At 38.8% G+C, this 21,662-nt stretch overlaps 1 protein-coding gene across 1 annotated transcript; it reads right to left on the minus strand.

Annotated features, from left to right (window-relative positions):
* Positions 1-373: 373 nt before the first annotated feature.
* LOC140951616 (polycomb group protein ASXL1-like) lies at positions 374-16,733 on the minus strand. Its single transcript, XM_073400905.1, has 13 exons — positions 16,519-16,733; positions 16,324-16,403; positions 12,208-12,319; positions 11,157-11,196; positions 9,823-10,196; positions 8,475-8,651; positions 7,710-7,737; positions 7,283-7,362; positions 6,844-6,953; positions 5,216-5,289; positions 3,869-3,942; positions 3,650-3,681; positions 374-2,519 (listed from the first exon to the last, which is right to left on the minus strand). The coding sequence occupies exons 1-13, from the start codon at positions 16,582-16,584 to the stop codon at positions 1,721-1,723; spliced, it is 2,046 nt and encodes a 681-aa protein (XP_073257006.1). The 5' UTR covers positions 16,585-16,733; the 3' UTR covers positions 374-1,720.
* Between the last annotated feature and the right edge of the window lie 4,929 nt (positions 16,734-21,662).

Below are 21,662 nucleotides of genomic sequence, written 5' to 3' on the forward strand. Positions count from 1 at the left end.
ATCTTAAAGCAGGAAATGTCAACCCTGCAGGTTGGGAAGCTGTCGCTGCAGACCGGTCACTGGAGACCTTCGGTCAAGGCACTCAGGCGTGTAAGGAGAGAAGAAAGGAGCATTGGGATGAGAGAGCGCAGACGGCTGAGGGCAGCATCAGTACCCACAGAGCCACGCACAGAATTCATCTGCAATAACTGCAACAAAGCCTGCCGATCCAGAATCGGACTGTACAGCCACAGCAGGCTCTGCAACTCAACCACTGACTAAACCTTGGTGCTGATTCCATTCTCCCGAGACAGATGGATGCCAACAACATCCCTGGTGCTACACGACTAACACTGGGTTAAAGCTCATTGACTAACATTACAATCAGACAAAGTACAAAAATTCTCAGACTGTTTTTAATCTTACATCTTTGGTCATATGTGGTATTTGTGGTGGTATTTACAATACTCTAATTCACATAATTATTCACGTTTGTTCTTTGCTTCATGTGGACTAACAACTGTAAAATAAGCAAATGTTTGGAACATGAAACACAATCTTGTAAGTTTGCGCATCAATTCGAAACTCATTCCCAGGCCAAACTGTTGTGACACGTGTTGCTTGAGAATGAGGGCGAAATGATGATTCAAAACATGATATCTGAAACATTTTTGTTTGTTTAAAGGGGCTGCGTCACGGCTATCTGGATTATTTCGTCCGTTTTTCACTTTTACTGGCAAAATCCGAGTTTTAATTAAACAAATGTCTCCCCACCGTTATATCAAACGTTACAAACAGAAAAATTAACAAACTTTGAAAAAACCCAATTGCAATCCCGTTTATTCTTCCTCGAGTTTGGACACCCTGTGCCTTACTCTGTACTCGCTCAGTTATTGATAACTTCTTCTCTTGCTGTGAGTAGTTATTATTACGTTTCACCTTATTGGGTGTCAGTTCTCCTTGTTTGAAGTTTGAAAAATTTCGTGACACACCTCCTTTAAGCTACCTCCCAATATTTCAGACACCAGAATAGACTAGTCATAAAACGGAATGCGCCAGACATGCTTTGTGACAATAACTTGTAGCTTTTCTTTAGGCCCACCTTAGAAACCTCCTGGCTTGTCATTTTAATTCTGTTATGGTTTTATCAACTAAGTCGACAAAGTCAATCTACCACCGTAAAAGATTTTCAAAGCGTGACGTTTCGTCAGAGAAATCCAAGTGACATATTCTGCCCATAAAAAAAGTTCAGTCAAGGTGATTAACGGAAACCGCTCAGATTGCCCATCCCCCAGAAAGCATCATTCGAAATTTACGCTTAGGCTTTAAGCCTTGAAGGCAGTTAAGACAAGGATATGCATGTGTATTTGTCATTCTTAAAACGTGAAAAAAGGAATAAAATTAGAAAGGGTATGCCTGGGTATCTGTTTAGGGCAACAACTTCAAATTAAGAAAAGGTGACGCAAGTTCGGGCGAGAAGACTTTATTTTTAGAGACCCCTACCGCAAAGCGAACGAATTTCCGTATTCTAAGTTAACTTAATTTTACCTTTTACTTTAACGCCCTGTTTTCAGAAATAGTTCATATTCCAAAAACAGAAAACTCCTCAAGTTTTGCTGTCTTCATTCAAGTAAACATTTCTTTTAGTGTTAAAGTAGCATTTCAAAAATAAGCAAGAGTACTTGGTCATCACTTAACCAGCGTTTGACCAAACACTGTTCTCTTGATTTCGGACCGACAGCTAGTTGACACACGCATTGCAAAGCTGTGCGGCAGTGATACAGTCATCGTGACAGAAAGCACCACATTTTCTGCAGATTTCCATGGCTTTCAGCCGACACGAACAGTTCTTCAGTAACATCGATCTGCTGAAGGCTTTGGAAGTGACAGAGTTGACTGAAAAGCCTTTTGAGACACCAGCCGTGGCAGAACCACGGCGTGTCGAGTTCTCTTTACTGGCCGCTTGACTGCGCATTGCAGCCCGCGATGGTGGTCTCTGTTTTATAAGTGTTGCAGGTTTCGGCAGATCTACTGCCTCATGTGTAAATACAGACGCGTTAGATAATGAAGTTGCCGATGGCTCCATGGAAGAGCCATCAGAAGCAGTCTCGCTACAAGGAGTCTTAATCGTCCTTTTTCTTGAGTATACCGTACTAGTAGTGAGCATATTGTCTGGCGCACAAGTCCTTACGGCTTTAAGAGCTTCGTTAGCAACAGCGACGGTGACCATCCGATAGATGGGTATGGACCTTGGTCGTGACGGCCCAGCTTTTGCGTTCGCTCTAAGCTGCTTCGCCGCCTCTGATCTCCGAGACTCAGACACCCTTTGTTTGGGAAGACAGTGAGGAGGAAGTTTCTTAACTGGGACGGTTAGAGGTTGTATCATGGCGCTTGATATCCTGGCTGATTTTGGAGGATTGAGCTGCGACCTGCCAACATTAGGATCCTTATGACTCGGAACAGCAGGTGCTGGGGACAGTGGTTCAGTGAAATAAGCATGGGCAAGGTCTTGCGAAGATTCTTCGGTATCCGAAAGTTTTCTGAAATTGAAATTTCTTGAAATAAATTAAAAGATACATTTCTGTGGGGAGGGGAGGGGAGGGGAAGGGAGAGGAGTAAGAGGGGAGTGATCAACAGATTACTCAGATGTTCAACCGACCAGTGGCAATAAAAAATAATTTCGTTAGAAAAAGAAACCCGTTCCAACAATGTTTGGGTAAGCGGCTTAGTATGCACAACGGCAGTGAACTATCCATCTCTTAAGGAACAAGAGGAAAACTGGGCCCAGTTTACTTAGCGCAAAGACTTCTGGGATCGTTACTGCCGACGCGCCGGTCCGGTGTTGGACAATTTTTTTCCCTGTCCCCAGTAACAGTCCCAAAGTCTTTGTGAAACTTTAAGGGGTCTATCACGGCTGTCTGGTTCAGTTTGTTAATATTGCCAATTACGCTTCCGTATCAGCCGAGGAACTTCACGTTAACGAAGAAATTACTAGTGAACGACAAAATCACAGCTTCTTGTCCTTCAAATATGCCTCTCTAGCATAATATCAAACGGTACAAACAACAAAAATGAACTTTGACAAGCCGTTAGGCTAGCAAGTTTTCAAAGACCGACAATTTCAATCCGTTTTTATCCATCCGTGCCTACTTTTGTATTTGTTGTGTTATGAACACCTTTTAACGTTTCAAGCCATTATTTTTGTTTCACTCACTTTGGTGGCAGTTTCTACGAATTGAATTATGATAACATTTGTGACACAGTTCCTTTAACTCGACCCAATTTCCTCTCATTTCTTAAGTGGCTAATCGTAGGTCCAAGATGAACAGCTATAGCCTAAAGCGTTAGCGCTTAGTTGGTTTCGTGGTTATGACATACCACGGTGCTGCACCAATCGGCTAAAAATGAAGTGGAAGCTCTCCTAACAGTCACTCTTGTAAGCGGACAGCTCTACTTACGACCGCCATCACAAAACCCCGCTTTTCTTACCTCCCATACAAACTCTGTATTTTTACATTCCCATAAGCGGTAAGCTCCAGTTATGGACACCTTTTTCGAGTACCGAGAGTGTCCGCCCATGAGAGCTTCCACTGTACACAATGTACATTCATTTAAGCAGCCGTTCTAACTTGCAATGCATGGATACCAAAATTATCACTAAATTACTAACCTCTTGCCCCAGACAGGTTCAAAAAACTTGGCCTGCAACAAACGAGGAAACAATCAGGTTATTAGAAAAGTTCCATTCTTTTCAGGTCCACTGGCTTAAACAGGTCTTTTACCTTTTCCGCGTGTCACTAGAAACAGATCACGGGATTGGACTAAAGAACCCAGCGATCTCTCACCTTTAATGTAAAATTACTTAATTGTCAAGGCACCAAAATCTCACCTTCCAGGGATCCAACTTAGCTAATCTTTCTTCTTCTTGTCTCATCTTTAGTTGCATATCAGTCATGAAGTCTCCTGGAAAGGTCAATTCATGAGTAAGTTCTTACGACTGCTTTAACATTTAAAGATAATGCTTAGCAAACAATCTGAGGAGCTAAAACACTGAGGCGTTAAGCATAAAAAGAGGGAATAGGCGCCTCAGATATCCAGGAACTTCCATTCGCCACTTTAAAAACAAGACGGAAACTGGAGCCAAAATGCGTGCCGCAAGTGTTTCTGGGATCGTTATTGGGGGCATGCCGGTCAGCTATTGGCCGATCTTTCTTTTTGCCTCGGCCCTTGTAACAGTCCCAGAAGTCTTTGCGAAGGTTAACTCGACCCAGTTTTCTTGTTTTATTAACGGCCAGCTCCTAGATAGACAAATCTTGGAATTCCAGCCCTCAAGCAGTAAGTAGGTCACGCAAACCATGGCACCGATAAAAGAGTGGAAAAGAAAAGTGAAAAGGAAGAGGAAACAGCCTGTTTCTAAAGGTTAAAGCCCTCGCGTGTCTCCCTCGCGCGCGCCCGTTCTCTCTTTTGCCCACTACTGCAGAGCGCCTCTTTTCAAATCCCTCATTGCTGCTACTGAAATATTTACACCCCAATTTCTTAATGACGTGTAGTTCCAGGAAATATCTATACCCTCCCCACTGAGGGCAACAGAAATTCTGAGGGGAGGGGGGTCCAAAAGGAGCAAATTTCCGAGGGGCTGGGGGTGGCTTTTTGAGGTCTTTCTTTCCGGGGGCTGCAAGTAAGATTGGCGAGTTATTGCTCTTCGGCAGTGGCTCACCGTAAATTATTAGCTAAGAAAGAACTCTACAAGGCAAAATTGAGTTTACTAGACCACGTATCAACATGAATAAGAAAATTTTTTCTTACTTTATATCAGAAACAATTACATTTCACATAATGGTATAGTGCAACAGCATTTTTGACGGAAATATTCTCTCCAGGGGGTTCCCAATCAAGTTGGAAAATCATGGAAATTCCACAGAGTAGCAGGGTATGACAAGCACCCCAAGGAATTGAAATTCCGAGGGGGTGGGGGTCTAAAGCAAAAGTGCCCTCCTTTGGGGGGGGGGGGGGGGTATGGATATTTTCTGGAACTACACAATCCACTTCTTCCACTGTGGTTGTTGGGGGTATTAATCCTGCTTTGAGACTGCAAAAGTTGGAAAGCTCTTTTGATTATTTTGAACCCTACAAACAAGACCAACATCATCATGTGTTACGACCATTTTATGATAATTTTACCTTGCCAAATGGCAAGTTTGAAAAAACTTGAGCTTGAAGCAATGACAATACTCACCATCTTGAAGACGATCTCTCCATGAATGACACGCACTAGCAAAGAACTCATTTGTGAAAGCAGAATGTGATGGTCTGCCAAAAGAAAAAACAACACACTATTATAAATAGCCACTTCTTAAGACAGACACCACTGCGACTGGTATCCAAGGGGGAACTTCCTATAATGGCCTATACAGGGAGGCTCTGCCCGAAAGAGCAACCTTATCAAGTTTCAGGTATTTGAAAGGGTAGGGACTTCATTAGTTGAAGGGCAGGGAAATCTGTCATTTCAGTCTCTGAAAAGACCAAAAAAGGGCTATAAATGGGAAAGTGACAAGGAAACCTTGAGTTAAATATAGAGGGTTTTCACATGACATCACGGTGGCCATATTGGTGTTCCATAACAATAAAATGCTTGTTACAATTATAGTATGTAAAAAGGCAAATTGTATAAAGCTTCAGTGAGTACCTCCCCCCATCCCCCGCAAATGTCTATCTCAGAGAGACCATCTAATTACAACAGAAGATAAAAGTATGAATTAAGAGACTGAATACTTAGTGTAAAACACTGGAATTGTATCTAATTGCCGAAGACAACAGAGGTGTTTCCATTGATCACATGTGTTTACATGATGTACACTACAGTGCCACTTGGACTTGCAGGAGCACCATCAATTTCCTTTGAGAGGAACTTTGTTATAGCCTGCAAAAAAACAGCTGTTTCTCCTTCTACCTCGCCACCTGGGTTGTTTGCCAGGAGAGACATCTGCGTCTCAGCAACAGAAATTCCATACTGATGATGTAAATCTATGTTTACATAATTAATCCGGTAGTCATGGGGTTTTAAATACAAATTTATTTCATTTTATGTTTCTCCTGGTCAACTTTGGTAAAGCTTTGTGTTCATCTGCAAACAAGCTCCAGCAAAACTCAAATGCTTCTTCTAGAGAAGAATATATTCCACGAATATTCAGTGTTTTGTAATAGATAATAATTTTTTTTTGTCTTTTGTCTGTCATTCGTAAACAATAGCTAAAACAAAGTAACTACTACGTCGACCAAACAGAGCTTCTGACCAGATTCCGGAGAGATTTTATATAACCACTATAGAATTTCTGTTTGTGAGGCAGTCGCACAGACGTCTCTCTTAGCGAAAAGTCCCAAGCATCAAGGAGAAACGGCTGTTTTTGCAGGGAAACTTTGTTGGTGTTCTTGGAAGCAGCTATAATCTGTGATTCAGTTTTCCATGAAATGTATATGGTTGTGAGGAAAAAACCAATAAGGCCCAAGAAAACTACATGTAAACTGCAAGCAGCTATGGTAATAAGTTTGTGGTTCTGAAATTTGGATGCATGTCTAGGCCCAGGTTGTTCAAAAGCAGGATAGCGCTATCCACTGGATAAATCACTATCCATCGGGTAAATATTACAGGAAACATGTGTGTTATCTGCTGGATAGTGATTTATTCATTGGATAGCGCTATCCAATGTTTGAACAACCAGGACCTGAACGTGATGGTGGCAGGTTACTACACAATCTGATAACATTTCTGCCATACATGTAATTCAAGTGTTCACGGTTTTCTAAGTTTGACAGTAAATTCTGCACAACAGAAATTACTGGCAGGAACAACCCCTTCTGACATACCTGAGGCCACCATCACTGCCTACTGACTTGTCCACTCTTGGCAGTAGCTTCACTAACTGATATTGATAGAGAGCTGGAAGCATGTTGAATGTACGCTGGTTTATAAGTGACTGAAAAAAGAAAAGTATTCAACAACTGCTAGTTAGACTGCATCATAGAAGTATGTGCTATGAGTAGTAAGAACTACCTTGTGCACACTTTGGCAGCACATGCAGTCTGGCCTTGAGCATCCTAATGGCATTATTAAGTAATGATCCAGGTAAGACGGGAAGCAAAAATTATTTCTTTTGTTATGATGCAATACGCTTTCTTATGTTCATAGGAAAGGTTTCATTTTCACACAAAGAATGCATAAACCTACAAAAAAACAGTTTACAAAAAGAAATGTGACAGTGGGGGAAGTTTTGCGTTATACTCTTGCAGAGTTGACTATACTTACTCTCAAGGGAATACTCGTCAGAATGGAATCCGGAGTTGAGATATCTATTCTTCCCTCCTTGGTTTTCTTCAGTTGAGCAGCTAAGAAAGATTGACAACAGTAATATTATTTTTAGACAAAATTAAAAGGTCCATGATTGCCAAATTACAAACTTGTACAATCAGTCAATGATACGCAATACATGTGTACATGTACAAATACACATTTTCCATTAAAATTTTCTACAATACTGTATCCTTTTCATTAATAATTATTATGATATTTTGATTTGTTTCCTTTCAGAAGCAATTCAGATCAGCTAAATGGTTAGTTGGATGTGACAGCTACAAGTCAATATTATTCTTGTGTCTAAGTTGTAATTTCACCTAAAACAAATAATTGCTGTCTTGTTACTTTTGGCATTCAAAACAATTTATTGAAAACTTACCAACACTCATTTTCTTGTACCTTCTTGGCTAAAAAGGAAAACCATAAAACATTTTAATAATAAAAATAATAATAATTAAAAATTTACAACTCGCCTTTTCCATGCAAATATGATCAAAAGCGTGTGACAACACGTAAATGTTAAAAGAAAATAAAAACTAAAATGAGTATGTGTAAAACGCTCGGGAAATTATTAGGATTTGGACAAAACGCAAGTGAAATTATTCCCTAATTTTATGAGTATACCATTTGATTACCTATTAATATCATGGGTGACGAATTACGTTAGCAATCTTGGATTTTTGACATGTTTATCCTGGATCGTATTGATTGAGAACTCCACTCTCCCCTCAAATGTTTAGACCTTAAATTTGGCTTATAAAGTTCAGAATTTTTCAGACTATTTCGGCAAAATACCTGTAAGAATCCTTCTTGATGTTCTCTTGTGTGTTCAGGTTTTCTAATGTGTCTTTTTGTGCCCTGACATCTTCATTCACGGCATTTTAAAACTTCGTCGCCATCTTGACACTGAGACGTACGGAAGGTTGCCGTGGCAATTTTGTAATTTCACATGTGAAATTACAAATTAGCGCTGAAATTTCGCGCCAAAATTAAGGAGTACTTCGTCACCCATGATATTAGCATAATAATTAATCAGTTATTTCCATCACAACAAACCAAGCATTGCTGTCAAGTTTGGAATGAATAAAATTTTGATTAGACTGAATGAAGCAGCATTTTACAACATTTAATGTGAAAACTTTACCTTTGAATTTGTCCAAAGGTCAGAAAATTTTTCCAGCGTTTCTCTGCCATCCATGTCATCAGCCGTCCCTGGAAGATTCTGGAAGCTGTGACTAGCTATGGAGTTAGCTGTTACTGATGCTCTAGATGGGTTTATGAGTTGGGATGATGGTGGAATGAGCACAGATGAAGGCTTAACCTGTTAGAAAATAAATAAATTAATCAATAAGGGAAAGTTATGAGTATTATAGGCTATATCTTTCAGTAAGATTAGTAAAAGTCTCAACTCAATCAATGAAGGTCACAAGTGAAGGGGAGGGTGGAATATGGTCTTGAGGTAATATATCAAACATGAGATGCAGTGTTTCATCACCAGATGAAACACCTCGAAGTTCGTCAAAAATACTCCGCGAAACACTGTGTCGAATGTTTGATATTTCTTCTCAAACAAAATCATTTTTGAAGGAGAAATTAAGGATGCAAATACTAAGCAGTGTTTCATCCGATTTCCAAACACTCATTAAACATTAATTTCCTTTGTATTTTCTTAATGAATTATTAATGAGTTTGAGAACGTGGTTTCAAACATCACAGTGAGGACAATATTATAGATTTCCCCTATAGGCATTAAATTCAGCCCATATGATTCTAGTCAACTAGCTTGCAAATAAACAATCAATCTGTCGAAAAAAAGAGAACTACATCGTAAAGGGACATTGCAAGGCAGCGTGCAAAGAAAGTCGTGTCCAATAACCCAGGCTTGTTGATTTTGCTATCAGGCAAGTGAATTCTGTTTTTAACTTGCCTGCCTGGCAAGTGAAGATTTTTATGGAATGCAAATAACAGAAGAACTGTTATCAATCCTGCTCATCATCGGGCTAGTTAAAGTGACTCGTGCGCTAGTGGGTGCTAGCTACAGAAAAACTGACTTTCTTTGCACCCTGCAAGCCCTGTGGAGTATGCACAATGTATGGGTAGTACATGAAATCTAAGCTGGCATTCAGGAACACATTTTCTTTGTGACATATTTGGAAAGTGTGCTGAATTTCTGCAATAAAAAAAGATGTCAGATTTTCACTCGATCACTACGACAGATTTCTTTTCAAACACTTTTCAATCACAAGGTTCACAAACAAGATTTGGTGATAAATTCTAGCCACCATTTTGGTGACTAATTTTTCAGAATTTGGGTGCCAGTGTGGGAAATTGGTGCCTCTAATAGTAGGTACAATTTTACACGTATGTCCTGTTCTTCAGTTATCTTGCACATTAATTTTCCTTCCTTCCCATTACTGCCAGTGATTTGACAATAATGCTAGTTACATGTAGCAACAGAATTTCATGGAAAGTACAATGTTGCATCAACTCACCTTCCCATTGCCATTCTTGGCGCTTGATCCAGCATTACTCTCATCAGTTCCCACTTTCAGATTTTTCAAAACCATTTTTGGGACAGGTCTTGTACTCGTCAACCTGGGTCTTTTAGTTGCTGTTGAACTGCGAGGCCCTTTGGGGCCACGCTTCTTCTGTAGTCTTCCGTCCTTGGTGAGCGATGGCTTTGACTTGGGATCCCTTGGAGAAGGATTGGGCGGGGGAGGTTTCAGCTGTGGCATCAAAACACTGTTTGTTCCCATGGGTATCTTCACTTTCCCATTACTAAGGCCATTCAAACTGTCCTTGTCAAGAAAATGGTTGAAATCTGAGTCATCAGGCATATCCATTGAGTCTGAGTCAGAGTCTTGGGCTGCCAAGGAATAAAATAATAATTATTATTAAAATCCAACTAGTGGTCTATTATCAATGCTGCATTCTGATTGGTTAAGCTACTACTAGGCTATATGTTACAGCCCACTAGTAGCGAAAAGCGCCAGCTTTGAAAACCAAAACAATGGTGGCTGAATCACGTTTTGCCAGCTAAAGTTGTTTTGTCTCCATATTTTTGACCAACTTGTTGGATTTACTAAAACAATAATTGTTTTAGTAATAATATTAGGAATAATCATTATTCCTGTCGCCCTCATGGCGTCTCAGTCAATAGCCCATTCGGCCTTCGGCCTCATGGGCTATTGACTCAGAGCCTATTCAGGCTCGAGGAATTATGGTTAATTACTGATCAAGGTAAAATTGGAATAAAACAAAATTATTATCCGAAGAAAACTCCCACAAAAATCACTGAAGACTGTACACTGTATCATTTACCACTTACAAAACCAAAAAATTCCCTGGCTGTAAACTGACTGAATAATATTCAGATAAGTATAAGCTTATTTTTTCATAGTTGACTGAAAGTGAACGACTAAAAAATTCCAAAAATAAGCCCCTCCATGTATAAGCCCCTCCAAATATAAGCCCCCCCAAACCGGTAACACAAAAAACCCTCCGTTAAATTGCGCTCCAAATATAAGTCCCCTGGGGGCTTGTCCTTGGAAAATTGCCCTCAAATACAAAGTAAAACAAAGCAAAATGGTAAATTTACTTCTAACTATAAGGCTAGCCCAATCAATTTTGAAACGCAAATTTCCCTTCGTAGATAAGCCCCTCCAAAAATAAGCCCGTCAAAAAGGGCCTTTGAAAAATATAAGCCCCAAAGCTTATTTTTGGAATTTTACGGTATCTTCACCAAGATATCTGTAGGTCTAGCCCCGCAAGAACATGCTCTCTCTTTTGCAATGCTGCTTAAAGGTGGTAAGGAATGTTTACTTACAGTTACCAGAATTGTCTCCTGAGGTTTCAACTCTGTTTGGCTATGAAATAAGATTTTACCACAAGAGGTTAAGATTCAGTAGCAACTAAATAAAATTAGATGTACTACACTGTAATGTAACAAAATAATATATGAACGTGAAAGTGTGCCATATATATATATATTAAATATTGTTATTCACTCATTGATCAGGGTATGGCTACCAGCTGACATTAGTTGGCTGGAAAAATAAAAAATGCTTTGATCTCTAATCAAATTCTCTTAACCAATTTTTTAAGGAAATGTATAGCAATCAGTATGGAGAATTTGTATCTTCAAAGAGGCAAAGGCACACTTCAAGTCAATGAGGCCAAGAAAACCAGAGCTTATCCTCTATTTCAGGGTTCATACAAAAAATTGTAACCATTTTTAAACTTTTCAAGGACCACATTCAATTTTAAAGGACCACCTACAGCTGTACCAGGAATGCAGTTTCACAGAAGTAAAAAAATGCACATTCCAAATCTATTCTAACAGGACTTCAAGGCTTGAACTGTTTGCTCCACCAACGTCTCTATAATACACAGTTCACTTGTCTTAAATTGATAGTTAATTATTGCACAAAACACAAAACGCTTTGTGTAAACCACCTTTAACTTCTCTGAGCTATGATTTATATTCTGTCTTGGACAACCAAATAGCATTGAAAAACACTTTCCAAGCCATGACATTCAAAGTTAAAAAAAAATTCAAAGGACTTTTCAAGAAAAAAATTACTGGAATTCAAGAACTTTTCAAAGAATTCTCTTAAAATTCAAGAAGTTTTCAAGACTGTGTGAACCCTTTATTTAGACACACCTGGTTGAAGATTGAGACAGAACAGAGCCAAGTTCTTTTGTAAGGAAATGACGCAGTGACAAGACTTGAACAGAAGCCCAATGAGCTAACCACTAGATCAGACCCCTACACCACTATGCGGTTATAAGGTGAACTAGGACTGAAGTGTTCCTTTATCAAAACGCCAAAATACAAACATAGATTAATTAAAACAAACAGAAATTAGTTTACATACATTGAGTTTGTAACAGCTCATCCGGCCTTCCACCTTTATGAACAAGTCATTAGGGCCACGGGAATGGTGATGGAGCATAGCATTTAAGCATGCTAGTGGAGCAGTTCCGCGACTAAAAAATAATAATCAGAATGATTTTTAGACTCTTGTCAGATTTTTTTTAGATTTGACTGTCTTTTTTGTTCTTCACTACATGTTTGGTGATTGCTAACTGTGAAATTGGAAAAAGTACCAATCAATTTTGAAATTTGCCAACAGGAATGTAATTTACAATACAAAACATCAACTGCTAAGAAAATTACCCAACATCCATGCCTTGTAAAAAAAATTATAATAAGACTAAATAGCTCACCCTTAAAAAAAAGTACCCTAAACAACAAACAAGACATTAAGTGCTTTGTTTTTAAAGACAATTACATTGCAGGGCAGATTACCTTGAAAGAATGCATGTACTGTGGTACTGTTTTAATATATTTTTCAAGAAAAAATCATTTGAGCTTCTTCTTGCATTTATTTAGACTCTCATGGTACCTTTTTAAGAAATTAAATCTGAATTGGGATTTTTGGGTCTGGATATTTCACAATACAGCTGTAACTGAATGAAAACTCCAAAACTGGAGTTTACATCTGAATATCTTGAAAAACAATTCCTGTAACAGACAAAATTCTGTTTGGTAAAACCCATTTTTGATTAAATGTGTATTTTGAGGGAAATCTAACACCAGTGGTTAAAGTGTTCCCTTGCAACAGGAAAACATTACTATTTTAATCAAGGAGTTTAAGATGACACATCAGAAATGGCAATGAGAAAGTCAAAACAGCAATTGGTTAAATGGGGAAAACAACAATTCTGCACCAGCATCACACATTTTACGTTGCTGTCACTACACAATCATGACATGAAAATGCCTAATTTCACATTTTACAGAGGATGTAAATCAATCATTCTTTCTCTTTCTGAAGTTCAATATGGTTCTTAAGAATTCCACTCCGGGAGAGTTTGCTGGAATAATCGCGATAGAGATTGAAAGAAGGCAAATTCCATTTTTTGCTGCCGTCACAGTTGTGGTATCTTGAACTCCCTATTGGCCCAACTGGATTTCCATAACTAGCAGAAAAGCTTTTGATTTTTGTCGGTCATACTGCAGCTGAGGATTAAATGAGGATCTACTGTCTGATTGAAATATCTAGCTAAGAGACCTAGTTGGGAGATTTAAATTTTTAAGCATTCAGCCAACCAGAATCCATGAAGCCAAAAAGGAAATGTCAAGAAAGAACAGTAGCAGGAAAAGATGTCAAAATTCGGAAACAACATTAGCAACCACAATTTTAATCCCAAGGGACCGGTCATTCATTTTTCAACAGGTAGGGTGGGCTGGTGGGATTTGAGTGGGGGCATGCCAAAAAATATGACTTTAGAGGGGGGACCAGGCAAAAAAATATTGGGTGTTAAGGGGGGGGGGGGGGGTCAACCAAGAAATTCTTTCAAGTTTTGCAGTGATGGCATCTGTGATAACTGACTGATAACTGATGTTCAGAAAGTTCCAATTTTCCCTGGGAAGTATGCCCCCGGACCCTCTATTTTATCATGCACAAAAAAGCAACTCTACGCCACTAAAATGTTAAAATAAAAAACAAGCCAAGTCAAACATATCATTGTGAAACAAATAATCCCTCCTTCCACAATAAAAAAAAATGGAATGTCTCTTGCCGTTGATAGAACTTAAGCTATCACCACGTACAGTTGCGTGTATTTTCTTGTGTATCTTTGTGTGTTTATTTTTACACGAGTGTTTCATGAGTGTTTTTCTCATGGAATTTGCATGCAATATGGCGGATTTCCAAGCATGAAACACACGTGTAATGCTGCAATGCCCGTGGTCTGTACTGTACTGTAGCAGTTTTATTTGGTTACTTAAGGTAAAGTGCTTAGTGTTTAGTGTTACCTACTGTATAGCGTAGCAATGATGTTTGAGTAGTGTAGGTGGTGTCGTATTATAAGTATGTTGATAATGTTTGATAGTGTTTGCCTAGTGCTGTAATGTTTAGCAAGTAATGATATTTTGAGACTGTCATAGTATTAAAGTGATTTGCTGGTCCTTCAATCCCCGGGGAAGGCATACATACATCCTTTATTTAAACACAATAGGATTTAAAGCTCAAAGCTCGTGGGGTGGTGTAAAAAAAAACACACATATTTATAGAACTATATAAAAATAGGGATAACATTACTTACAAAAATACAACTACAATAAAAACTCTAAGAACATACAGTAAGATTCTAAAAAGATACAATGTTAAAATAAAATTACATTAGTTACTTGTAAGTAAATTGACTACAGCATTTAAAACATAAAATAGTTAAAAACATTTAAAATCTTCATGACTAGTGCCTGGGCAGGGACTGAACCGAAAACGTGCTAAAAATCAAGTTCCTTAAAATAACAGTCCTTCTTCAATTTGCGATAAAAAACAGTAAACTGGTGTGTAACATGAGTCGAGACAGCATTCCAGAGAATAACACCTCTATAGCCAATAGAGTTTTTAAGAAACTGCGTGTTAAAACGTGTGACGATTAAAAAGTATTACTCCTTCTGAGGTACGCAGTTCAAGGTTCATTTGTCAAGTATAAAAGAGTTGCAGGTGCTTCACCTATAAACATGCTATAGAGTAATTTAATTAATAAAAGTTTATAATAGAAGGTCAAAGTATTCTGGTTCGAATCTTGGTATACTTTTTCAGTAGGCATATCGCAGAGCAAGTTGTATATAAGTTTCCTGGCTTTGGAAGCTTCAAAACTGAAGTTTCTCTTGAGGTTCTCACTGTTAAAAACAGACCCCTTTGCAACGTTAGCTATTAGACCATGTCTGTTCTCTGCTGATGGCCATTCAAAACTTCTATTTGATTTAAGTTCACCCATCATAATTTAATTTTAATATTTTTTTTTTTTTTGGGGGGGGGGAAGGTCATCTCAAGTATTTTGGGATACAATGGGGGTCACCCAAAACCATTTCTGATGAAGAGGGGGTCATCATATTCTACAGGACCCCACCAGCCCCCCCTCCCCCAACCTACCCCATAAAAAATGAAAGGACCCTAAAACTGTAAAAATAGGTAAACGCTAGTTTCCATATCTCAAACCGCCCTTGGATACCTTGTGATGCCTACACAAAGTTATTGCATATATGTATACATATATGAGTGAGCCCCGACTATAGTGATTAGGGTTAAGCACTAACAATACCGATTAGGGTTAAGCACTGAAAATACTGATTAGGGTTAAGCACTGACCATACTGATTAGGGTTAAGCACAGAAAATACTGATTAGGGTTAACGGTTAGCTTTTATTTAGGGTTAGGGCTTTCGCTACAGTAGTTAAATTACTCCCACTCCCTGCAGCGAGTCCTCGGTGGTCTAGTGGTTACGGCATATGACAACTGATTTAGCACTCCGGGATCGATTCCTGCTCTTAACTCGAAATTTTTTTTTCCTTTAAAATTGAAGAGACTTGCACTTTGACGACATTTGTTGAGCACAAACTAAGTCTCTGAGTCAAGAAACTTAGAAATTTCATGTAAGTGTAAGTGAAAAGGGAGAGGGCGGTTTGAGATATGGAAACAAGTGCTTACCGTAAAAATATTCCTGTTTGTTTCTGAAAAAAGCCTAGGCAAAACAAATTCTTCTCCAGTCTCCCTTCAAAAAAAATGTCCCTCGATTAAAAGAAACCTAACCTACTTGTAGGAATGTTTTTCAGTTCCACTCAATCAAAATAAAAATAAAATTTGCAACATGTAAGTTTGAGAGTTCAAGTAATGAGTAGAATTGAAATGGTAGCTTCTCGGATAAACATTTTTTTTAAATTGGGGAGTGAAATCATGTAAATTCAGATTTTGGACGTCCACATTGTTACACCTCATGTTGGACGGCATTTCATTGTTGATTGGAATTGCATCGGATGGAAAAACTTGCGAGCATAATCGACCAAATATAGCAAAGGGAATCATTTCTACATCAGTGAGAGACCTCTACCCATAAACCTGAAGTATTGACGCTTATGTGCTGTCAATCATCTTGAGATTACGATTACCACAGCCTCGAAATTCGCTTCACCTCACCTTAAATCGCGCAAACCTTCTTCCTGTATCACTTTAAGGATATCTTTGTGTGTGAGAGGATCAGCCGACCTCGCCAATACCTAAAGGCAACGAAAAAATAGCTCAATTCGGGTAAAATAACATCAAAGAGACTACACATGACCTCGCACTCAGCTGACATAGACTTCTTTGTGCGGCCATATAAAGTTTTAATACCTGTTTGGCCGCTTCAGCCCATGTCAAACCCTTTTTCTTCTTCGTTTCGCCTTTTCCCGCGCTCATTTCCTGAAAGATCAGTTCAAGATCGATGCTGCTGTCGAAATCTGACCTTCTCAAACGGAGAAATGGCTTGGCATGGGTGAAAATAAAGAGTCATATGCCGAATAATTCAGGCATTTCAAACCGCCATCTTGCTTGGCGGACGAAACGAACACATCGATCACGTGACATTAGAACATAACAGGAAGTTTTTCTACCAGGCCGGCACTCATCGTGCACGTGAAAACACTGGGTCGAGTCTAAATTTCCGTCCGAACCGTACGCAATAGAATTTTTCGGGGTGAGAGTTCATACAAAATGCTGGAGAAAATAGGGGAACTTAGCGAATTAAAATCATAAATTATAAGTAATGAACGGAAAGTAGACTCTGCTTTTAGCGAACTGTGATGTACTATCGACGACGGAAAATTTAATTGAAATTTAGGCAGCCAATATAGTCAATACAGACTCGAGAAGAGTGGGCAAGGAGATAAAAAGCAGCTAGCAAACCTTTTGAGCTCCCTTCCCAGAGGCATTTTCCCAAGTCCCCCGCTCTCTCAAAACGCATAAGCTTAAGATTCATGTTGAGAACCAAGTCAGTTATAATCTCCTAAAAGTCCATGTTACGTTCAGAGAAACTCGGATTGCCATCGCAGAACGGACGTGGAACGGGCTTTTTTATGACATTTCTTATGCGCGTTTTCTCTTGCTGCGCTCCGGCTTTACAAAGAACTGAGACCTGCCACTGATTGTAGTCGAGCTTTTGAGTTTGGAGAGAGGAATATTCTGACTGAAGTACTAGCCAAGGAATCAAAACCAAAGCCATAAAATTAATCAATATCTCCATGCCAATGAACGAACACTCATTACGAAACGATTACAAATTAAAAATCAATTCAGATATATATACTCTGACTAGTCACGCGATCACAGACGAGTCTGAAAAAACTAAAATTGAATGTAAAAACCCGAAGGCTTTGCCCCTAGACCTAGATTTATCACATTATGTAAGCCTACACTGAGAACGTACCTCAAAACTAAGTGAATAGCCTCCACGGAATGTTGTTTTTGGCCACTTATCTCTCGAAGGTCTCCATGATTTGAATAGTGTGGACTCCAGAGCCCAATGACCCAGATGTATATATTCGGTACCGGCTTTTTCTGCTGCAGCATTAAATGCATTATGGGTATCACACGACCGCAAAACCGAGATCCTCTCTGGGGCACATTTGCTCTTTAAATTCGCCGGGCCATAAATACAAAGAGACTCAAGCATATAGTACAAAAGATTTTGCAGTTTAAGAGTTCAACCGTATAGTGCTTGACTGAGCAAGAAATGGACCGTAACTCTACATATGATTTTATCCCCTATGTTTCTCGAAAGTACAAAAACGAAAAGGCCAAAGCCACCTTGCCTCATCAATCAGTTTAAATATGTTGATTCAGTTTAAAAGTTTTAATAGGGGCTATTATTTTGGTCTATTCACTAAGCGGAATTAGGTAATCTAATATGTGATAGAAACGAAAGTCATTCTACCGATATGAGTATAAAATTCCCTCTTTGCTTGTCTTCGTGCTCCAAGCATAGCGTATTTCACAGCACAGCCGGGTTACAAAGCAAAACATCATCATGGAGGCTAAAAAGCTGATACAGTTGTATTAACTAATACAATACAGCCTAACAAATGCGGAGGAATAAAAGGGCACATATTTTAAATCCGTTTACAAGGACTAATTATTAAATTAAAGTAAATAAACAATTCAGTATTCTTAGGCTACCTAGAGTGTAAAGGAAATCTTGTCTAAACATCCAATTTAATGAGAATTTAATACTCGCTACTGGAATCAGTAGCTATCAGTTATCCTCTCAAGAAGATCACCAGTTCACGTACTACGACCCTCTCAGCTTTTAAAGAATGCAGTGGAACTTATCCAACTTCTGAACAACCTGAACCAGCTAGTTCGACTTGTCTTTTTTTACCGTGAGGCAACGTTGGATCATTTTTGTCAGTTTAGAGGGAGCAGAAGAAGAAACTTTCTTTCTTTCTTGAAGCTGGATCGAGAAAAGCAGAATCTGATCGAAACCGGAAAACGTAAATGCAAATATCAGTTCCAAAAAGTCGTTTTTTGACTGAGCGTGTGTAAAAAGGTTCTGTCAATGATCTGACATATCGTCATGTTTACCCTTATTATTGACAGCCAATAGAAAATCACTGATCGAGCGACCATGAGAAAGATTTTTGCATTTTTATCTTAGAAAGTCAGCTGTCCATCATAAATTCATGTATCATTCTTCCGCATAACAAAAACGAAAGAGGAAGCACCCAGCTTTTAGCTACAGCTCAATTTCAGTGATAATTAACGCTCGATCCGACTGAGCTCCAAAGAAATTCTCTGAGTTGTGCTTTAGCAACTACTGGTATCAAGAGTGTGGTATGTTATAGTTTAAAGTTTCTTTATTTCAATTCCTAGGACTTTTATAATGTATCAGGGTAAGAACCGACTGATTTCAATCACGAAGAAAACGATTCGTGAATATCCAAGGCCCACAACAAGGAACTGCTTAAGACACCTGACTACAGCTTCGATCCAATAGCCATGAAGGTTTCTTGATTCATTCCAGGATAGGCTCCTGTTCATTCCCAAATTTCCTAAATTTCTAAGTAGTGAGCATCGCAGGGGCTCGGCCGAACGGTAACTGTTTTCCAACAGTGCGAATCCTGTAACTGCAACGTCGTCTTGCTTGCAAGCCGTCCACATATGGCTATAAATTTTTCGCCGTGTAGGGCTTCTTATAATCAGACAAGGAAAGAGAACTTTACTGAAGTTTGTTTCAGTCTGACTGTTTTATATGAACATATATTTAAGAGAAAAAATTAGATTATGCACTTCAACGAATGTCGTTTTCTCTGGCTGTTGTATTGGCTCTCGGTTTCTCCTCCGGTTTACCTTCTTGATGAGGCACCTTCTACAGAGTACCAAGCTTGCTCGTATCAGTATTGTATTTACCTCCGCTATTTTCAGTTCAGCAGATCGTCAAGCAAATTATTCTGAATTTCAAAGAGCCGATAACAAGAGCCCACATTGTAAATGTTCAGTTTTATATCTGGGCAACTGGGCTATATGTAAAACTCTGCACCAAGCAAAAGACATTATATTTTTGGGCTCTTAATTGTACTAAAACTATTGGAACAAAGTAGTTGCAAATAAAGAATTGATCAGACAAAACTATTTTATTTTTTCTCGCATTTTTTACGGACGTGACTTTACACACGGCTTTATCGTCTAATCGCGATTTCTAGTTGTCACCCAATGTAGTCCGCTTTGATGAGTTGATATTGGCCACTGGCAATCGCATGAAAATTGGAACATACATTCGATAAAAACAATAGGACTTAAGAAAATTTAGCTCTTCATATGTTATTGGCCGCCTTAATTGGGAGGCACTTGAACATCAGTTTATCGTCTTAATTTGTGGAATATGTTGTCGTCATCTTTGCATTTCATCCGTAAGAATTAGTGCAGTGGGTTTCCTTTTAAAGCCTGACACTTGAGAGAAAGGGTCTGAAGGTTGAAGTTTCGGGCGATCGTACCAGAAACTCTAAATCGTGAGCCGACCTTATGACAATCAGAATAATTTGAATATAGTCTTTATAATTTAAAAATGAAAATTAACTATACTGTCTACCAAAATATTCCAGAAGATCAGTTGCTACAAATTTTATCTAATCGAGCGGGTCATATCTTGCGCGCTCACGAATAACATTGACGATCAGATCATGACAGTTTAAACTCTGCAAGGTCAATGATTCGTATAGTATTTGATTTTGATCGGTGGTCAAATAAGTAGACAAGCACTGAATTCTAACCAGGGGCACCCAAAGGCAATTTTCGGGAAAATGTCTGTTCGGAAGACGATTTGAAGAACTAGAATTTTCGGAGCATTTGTTGTAAAATTTCCTGCTTGCCTGCCTCTCCTAGGATTTTCGAACATCTACAAAATGGTATAATTACCCATTTTAAACGGATATTTACCCTAAAAAAGGCCACCTAGAATTTTCAGGAGCCTTTTCCTGGCTTAAATTTTCGAAAAGGTAAGTTCTGATCCCTATAATTTTCGGATCACTAGACTTTCAACTAGGAAATCCGAACAGATGAAAAGTTTTTATGGGATAAAAATATGCCTATATCTACCGTTTAAATACTAAAATACGTTCAACAATGCTATGTTAAGTGGTTTTGAACTATATCCTCGTTGGGTGCCCCTGTCTAACTTTCCTTTTATTTCTCTTTAGGTAGCAACATTCAACGAAAGACATTTGAAGATCATTGACGGTGCCAAAAAGTATGGCTCCTCCTCAACTTCGTGGATTTGTCCAACGTGACCTCAGAAATGCAATTATACGAGCATTGGGTCTGGCAATGGCTTTCGGCTTCAGTTACAAGTATTTTGTCGCTTGGCCAAGAAGAAAGGCGTATGAAGATTATTATTTGAATTTTGACGCCGAAAAGGCAGCCAAGGAGATGGAATCGGAAATGAGTGCTTAGATGTCCTTAATATTCAATGTATATCTGTTGTCATGATGCTGAGTAAGTATTAGGGAGTTTTACAACCAACGACGACGTAAAAATTCGCGCTTGTCCCATCTCGTTCATTTCGTCAAATGTTGGCTCCTTTCTTGGATCGCCGAGTTGAATTTAAAAGGGCTGTATCAAAGTGCAGGAAATGAAAAAGAGAGTGGTTGTCTTGTGTTGACTTCCTCCACAAAACGTGAAATTAGGCAGTTTCACGTCGTAGTAGTGCAGTGACGGTAAAGAAATGTACAAAAAAGCGTGGTGCATGTACAGATTTGTTGTTTTGATAGACACAGACAGCGTGACGGCAGTTATTTCTTTAAACTGAATTCAGGTGAATTGCTTTCTTTCAGCTGTTCTTTGTTTGAATTTCAGGTAGCTTGTTGTTTGCCGTCTTCAGTGGACAATGTGTAGCGGTTCAGCTTCAATTGTGCCATAGCCAGGTCCCTTGACTTGTCGTAGATAGTGTCAAAAGATAAAATATTGTTTAAAATAATAATGAAAAAAGCTATTAAAAAAACCATTTA

Source organism: Porites lutea, chromosome 11 (genome assembly GCF_958299795.1).
Source record: "Porites lutea chromosome 11, jaPorLute2.1, whole genome shotgun sequence".
In the NCBI taxonomy this organism is placed as follows: Eukaryota; Metazoa; Cnidaria; class Anthozoa; order Scleractinia; family Poritidae; genus Porites; species Porites lutea.

What these genes read in the sequence shown, in the direction of transcription:
- LOC140951616 (XM_073400905.1), bottom strand. Translation starts at nt 16,584, where the DNA reads ATGAGCGCGGGAAAAGGCGAAACGAAGAAGAAAAAGGGTTTGACATGG. An exon ending in AGGAGACAATTCTGGTAACT is followed by an intron (nt 10,197 to 11,156) that starts GTAAGTAAACAT and finishes ATTCCTTGGCAG; the next exon opens with CCCAAGACTCTGACTCAGAC. An exon ending in TGACGAGTATTCCCTTGAGA is followed by an intron (nt 6,954 to 7,282) that starts GTAAGTATAGTC and finishes TTCTTTTTTCAG; the next exon opens with TCACTTATAAACCAGCGTAC.